General features: G+C 39.3%; 1 protein-coding gene across 1 annotated transcript; it reads right to left on the bottom strand.

Annotated features, from left to right (window-relative positions):
- Positions 1-2,019: 2,019 nt before the first annotated feature.
- Positions 2,020-6,307, bottom strand: LOC117318464. The gene is made up of 2 exons (XM_033873447.1): positions 3,069-6,307; positions 2,020-2,346 (listed from the first exon to the last, which is right to left on the bottom strand). Exon 1 carries the CDS (start codon positions 6,258-6,260, stop codon positions 5,052-5,054), a length of 1,209 nt encoding a protein of 402 aa, XP_033729338.1. The 5' UTR covers positions 6,261-6,307; the 3' UTR covers positions 2,020-2,346; positions 3,069-5,051.
- Positions 6,308-6,880: the final 573 nt, after the last annotated feature.

The following is a 6,880-nucleotide window of genomic DNA, read 5'->3' as shown; positions in this document are numbered from 1 at the left end:
TACAGTTCAGGACGTGTAGATACTGAAACACTTATAACAGTTCAGGACGTGTAAATACTGAAACACTTATTACAGTTCAGGACGTGTAGATACTGAAACACTTATTACAGTTCAGGACGTGTAGGTACAGAAACACTTATTACAGTTCAGGACGTGTAGATACAGAAACACTTATTACAGTTCAGGACGTGTAGATACTGAAACACTTATTACAGTCCAGGACGTGTAGGTACTGAAACACTTATTACAGTCCAGGACGTGTAGGTACTGAAACACTTATTACAGTCCAGGACGTGTAGGTACTGAAACACTTATTACAGTTCAGGACGTGTAGGTACTGATACACTTATTACAGTTAGGGACGTATAGGTACAGAAACACTTATTACAGTTCAGGACGTGTAGATACTGAAACACTTATTACAGTTCAGGACGTGTAGATACTGAAACACTTATTACAGTTCAGGACGTGTAGATACTGAAACACTTATTACAGTTCAGGACGTGTAGTTACTGAAACACTTATTACAGTTAGGGACGTGTAGGTACTGAAACACTTATTACAGTTCAGGACGTGTAGGTACTGAAACAATTATTACAGTTCAGGACGTATAGATACTGAAACACTTATTACAGTTCAGGACGTGTAGATACTGAAACACTTATTACAGTTCAGGACGTGTAGGTACTGAAACACTTATTACAGTCCAGGACGTGTAGGTACTGAAACACTTATTACAGTTCAGGACGTGTAGGTACAAAAACACTTATTACAGTTCAGGACGTATAGATACTGAAACACTTATTACAGTTCAGGACGTGTAGATACTGAAACACTTATTACAGTTCAGGACGTGTAGATACTGAAACACTTATTACAGTTCAGGACGTGTAGGTACTGAAACACTTATTACAGTTCAGGACGTGTAGGTACTGAAACACTTATTACAGTCCAGGACGTGTAGGTACTGAAACACTTATTACAGTTCAGGACGTGTAGGTACAAAAACACTTATTACAGTCCAGGACGTGTAGGTACTGAAACACTTATTACAGTTCAGGACGTGTAGATACTGAAACACTTATTACAGTTCAGGACGTGTAGGTACTGAAACACTTATTACAGTCCAGGACGTGTAGGTACTCAAACACTTATTATAGTTCAGGACGTGTAGGTACTGAAACACTTATTACAGTTCAGGACGTGTTGGTACTGAAACACTTATTACAGTTCAGGACGTGTAAATACTGAAACACTTATTACAGTTCAGGACGTGTAAGTACTGAAACACTTATTACAGTTCAGGACGTGTAGGTACTGAAACACTTATTACAGTTCAGGACGTGTAGGTACAAAAACACTCATTACAGTTCAGGACGTGTAGATACTGAAACACTTATTACAGTTCAGGACGTGTAGATACTGAAACACTTATTTCAGTTCAGGACGTGTAGGTACAAAAACACTTATTACAGTTCAGGACGTGTAGATACTGAAACACTTATTACAGTTAGGGACGTGTAGGTACTGAAACACTTATTACAGTTCAGGACGTGTAGATACTGAAACACTTATTACAGTTCAGGACGTGTAGATACTGAAACACTTATTACAGTTAGGGGACGTGTAGGTACTGAAACACTTATTACAGTTCAGGACGTGTAGATACTGAAACACGTATTACAGTTCAGGACGTGTAGATACTGAAACACTTATTACAGTTCAGGACGTGTAGGTACTGAAACACTTATTACAGTTCAGGACGTGTAGGTACAAAAACACTTATTACAGTTCAGGACGTGTAGATACTGAAACACTTATTACAGTTCAGGACGTGTAGATACTGAAACACTTATTACAGTTCAGGACGTGTAGATACTGAAACACTTATTACAGTTAGGGACGTGTAGGTACTGAAACACTTATTACAGTTCAGGACGTGTAGATACTGAAACACTTATTACAGTTAGGGACGTGTAGGTACAGAAACACTTATCAGAGATAACAAACAAACAATAATCATGTTTACATTGTTTATTAAGCAATCATGAGTAAAATTTACATATACTCAAACCCAATATTCATTTGCCTATACAAGAGTCCATAAACTTTAAGTGATATATCATACCTTCAGCTATGTTATGTTTGGCGATTGTGGACATGGCTTCGTCACCAAGAGGTTACCACCCAAATTGGGCTTGGGGCCACCTCAAATAGATAGATAAATATGTGACAAGATCTGTCAATAAGCTATATACAGAAATGACTCTGTGGTCAGCCGTCATTTTGAATAGCTGTAATTTAAGGGGAAATATTAACTAAATACTTATTATTCCTGGTGGCAACCTCTACCCCGCCTATCACTGGAAACTTCCAAGTGAAATGATTCCCAAATATGGTTGTTGAAGCCATGACGATCTGATCTGTTGACAAATAGTGCACCATGGGATAAAGCCTGAGCCAAGCACCTGACAATACAAAAGAAATACAAAACAGCAGCAAAATGAATATATTTATGGGGTGGGTGGGTGGGTGATCAATCAACTGCTCAAACAGCGTTCCGGCAGTCTGGAATTTTCAAGTGCTAAGGGGAGATAATTCAAAAGCACGCAATTGACAAAAGGGCGACAACTCTTAATCCGGTAACAAGACACCAAAAGGCATAGTATATTGTACTCTGATAAACAGATTTATTTATTATCAAATAAATCCCATTATCAGAGATAACAAACAAACAATAATCATGTTTACATTGTTTATTAAGCAATCATGAGTAAAATTTACATATACTCAAACCCAATATTCATTTGCCTATACAAGAGTCCATAAACTTTAAGTGATATATCATACCTTCAGCTATGTTATGTTTGGCGATTGTGGACATGGCTTCGTCACCAAGAGGTTACCACCCAAATTGGGCTTGGGGCCACCTCAAATAGATAGATAAATATGTGACAAGATCTGTCAATAAGCTATATACAGAAATGACTCTGTGGTCAGCCGTCATTTTGAATAGCTGTAATTTAAGGGGAAATATTAACTAAATACTTATTATTCCTGGTGGCAACCTCTACCCCGCCACATGGCAAGGACCGCAGATAGAAATAGCAAAAAGCATACTACAGACCCTTAAATTCTATCCCGGTACTTGACACCGCCACCAGTAATAACATTCAAAACAAATTGCAAATTGACTTCAACTATCAAATCAATACCAGCAATCATAAACTTATATCACTTCAAAGGGTCAAGTTACCTAGCAAGAAATTCTTGCTCACTCCCACAAAAATTAATGACAAATTGTCAAAATTGCAGGAAAATCACTGCACATAAAATCAAAACTCATCAAATAAGCAGGAAAATCCCTGCCGTGAACTACTCCAGATTACCCCTGTCTCTAAATAGAGATATAAAGGTAGCTGAAGCAGCCAATGCCACAATCACCATGAATGAAATGTCCATCAATGTAGCCACTCAATTGGTATTATTGCTGGGGAAACACTCTCTGGTCAAGCTTAAAATAGGAAAAAAGACCTTGCTGTAGATTATGTAGGAAAAAGAAATTACCAAGGTCTGAAAGATGCACTTGATCCTCTAAAAACAATGCAGGGCTGCCACAAACAATCTCAGGGTATTTAATATACCCACCACCTTTCGATAAATTGTCAGTAGCAACTTTACTGTTAATTCTTACTCTGTGTCTATTTAAATTACCCAATGGTCTTTCATATCTCCACTTCCTTGGTAGAATCTGTGACCAAATAATGAATGTTTCTGGTAGCTGAGCCCTAAGCGTGTCCAATGTATCTAAAATTGTATGCCTCAAATGTCCCAAAGAAAACTGTCCCACATCATTCCCACCACAGTGTATAACCAAAGCTTTGGGGGGTGATTCATACTTTAGCATTATCTTCACCATGCTTAGAACTTGACTCCAACGCATGCCACTCTTACCCTGCCACCACAATTTAATTCTGTAGCGTTGCAGCCCTAGATGCACCCCTTCTGCAGAGGACCTGGCCTGTATGAAAGCTCTCTTAATAATTGAGGAACCCAGCACCCAAACTTGATTTTCGTCATCTGAAAAAGACTTAATATTTGCCATTACAATGATGCAATGACAAATGATGAATGCCTACTTAATTCAAGATACCGATTGGCCGTTAAACCCAAGCTTAACTGTTGGGATTCGTACATAAGACTTGTATGCACGAGATTCCCATCTCCCATATTGTTTGATTTCAGTTTCTGACATGCCTACACTACTTGCATTTGTTGCAGCTCCGATTCGAAAACTATGAGATTTGAAATCACCAGTTTTAAAACCTGAAAATGTTAGACTCTTATGCAAAAGTGAATTAAACTGGTATCTAGTGACCGGCTTCCCTCCAAAATGACAAAAAATGGACCCCCAAGCGCAGGTCGTACAGCCAAGTAATCCTTGACTCGTTTGACAGGACAAGGGGATGCACCTGATGGGAACTCCAGCACAACCCCTTTACCGTCCTGATCAGTCTTAGAATGAGGTAATGCTACCTGCAGCAACGAATCATTATACAACATTCTAACGTTATCTCTTTTTAGAACATGCATCCCAGTGCCTGGTGTGAAACTTGTTTGTACTAATTCCCCTATGCGGAAAAACCCAAAATAGGCCAAGGAAAAAATGGCCGAAAAAAGTTTGGTCTCATACACAGAAAAACATACAGCAGGGAGGGAATTCAGAATTTTAACAAGGATATCTGGTGTTATTGGTAAACGAGAGTCTGATTTCTTATTAAGGCGTGACATACCACGCAACATTTTTTTAACCACAAAATTGTCTGTGGGATTCTCTACCATTAAGCTATTGCATTTAAAAGATATAGCAGCTATAGAAGTTTGAACTGTGCTTGGAGAAAAACCACCAGCTGATTTGAAGGCAATGAAGTCTATAACCTGCTGACAGCTAGGTGGCCAAACATTATTACTGAATCTACTATTTCTAAAACTCTCAAAAGCTAGCAAGGCCTGTCCATATGCTTTTTTGGTATTTGAAGAAAGAGATGCATTCAACAATCGGACAGCTTCAGAGTTGAGATTAATGCCTGGAATGATCTTGGAATTTTGGCTGGTTCCTGGTCTGCTGAAGGGGCCAGGTGTCTGAATCTTGTCAACTGAAGACGAGAAATTGCATCAGCAATAAGGTTTTTAGTTCCAGCCAAATGAGTTGCCTTACACTGAATGTTGTTGATCATGATATCCAGTACAAAGGGTCGAAGCAAATGCATTACTCTCTTAGACTTCGAGGACTTTTTATTGATGCAAGCCACTAATGCACTGTTGTCTATGTGGAGGATTATCTTGCGCTTAGACATGAAGCTACCCCAAATGTGAAAAGCCAGAACTACAGGGACCAACTCAAGAAAAGTGATGTCACGAAGCACCACAGTACCAATCCAAGCCGGAGGCCAGGGAAAGAACACCCAATGTCCCTGGAAGTAAGCACCCCCTCCAAGCTGACTACCCCCAGCACTGTCAGTAAAAAGTTCAAGTTGTGTATCTGATGTCCACTCCAAATCTGGTATATATGTTACTCCGTTGAAAAATTCTAGGAAAACTAGCCAAACTTGAATATCCTCCTTCAAATCACAGGTTAAACGCACATGATGACGTGGGTTTACCATGCCAGAAATTGAATCATAAAAACGTCTATTGAAAGCTCTGGCACAGGGTATGGCTCTAGAGCAGAAGTTTAAAAGGCCGGTCAATGCTTGAATCTCTTTTACTGTTGCTTTCTTACAATTGTACAAAGCCAACAGTTTTTCTTTGAGTTCTAAAAGCTTGCCTTGGGGAATTCTAACTGACATATCCTGTGTATTGATTTCCAAACCCAAAAATACAAGAATTTGTACAGGCCCTTCAGTTTTTTCATTTGCCAATGGCACCCCCAGTTCTATACAAGTCTGTTGTAGCGCATGCATAAGGATTCTACAATTAGTACTTTCAAGCTCCCCAGCACACAAAAAATCATCCAAATAATGAACTATACTAGGGATACTGGAGTTCTTTATAACAGCCCATTCTAAAAAAGTTGCAAATTTCTCAAACAATGAACATGAAATTGAACATCCCATAGGAAGACAACGATCAACAAAAAAATTCCCCATCAACTTAAAACCAAGTAATTCAAAATCCTGTGGGTGGACTGGTAGCAGCCTGAAAGCTGATTTTATATCTAACTTTGCTAACAAAGCACCTTGACCAAGCTTACTGATCATCTCCACAGCAGTGTCAAAAGAAGCATATTCAACTTTACATAGATCAGAGTCAATGAAGTAATTGACACTAGACCCCTGAGGGTGTGATAAATGCTGAATTAATCTCCAGGACCCATCTTTTTTAGGAACAAGACCAATTGGGGAAGTCCGTAAATTATCCAGGGGCCTGTGATGGAAAGGACCAGCAATTCGGCCAAGGTTGACCTCCTTTAGCACCTTAGTAGCAGCCTCATATTCATGATCAAAAATTGAGACAAGATTATTACAGTCAGAAGCTAACCTAGGACCAGAATACTGAAGATGAAAACCATATTTAAACCCTTGAAGCAGTTCGCTCGCCACAGCACGGTCAGGGTACCCCTTCAGTAAATCCTCAAGTGAACTTAAATTAATTGGTGACTGGGCGATTGTTGTTAAATCGCGATGATTGGGCAGGATGCTGAGAAGAGGATGATTGGGCACCGAAATTGTTTCCTCTCCCAGAACCAGGTCTAAAATGGAAATTACCAGAATTACTCTGTGTGCCCTTTGTAAAACAACTGACACTTGGATGCCTTCCTGAACACTTCAAACAACGATGAATGTAAAAACAGTTTGCCCTGTTACATACCCTCTGATAA

This window comes from Pecten maximus, unplaced genomic scaffold (assembly GCF_902652985.1).
Source record: "Pecten maximus unplaced genomic scaffold, xPecMax1.1, whole genome shotgun sequence".
In the NCBI taxonomy this organism is placed as follows: Eukaryota; Metazoa; Mollusca; class Bivalvia; order Pectinida; family Pectinidae; genus Pecten; species Pecten maximus.
This window is presented reverse-complemented; position numbering and strand designations above follow the sequence as displayed.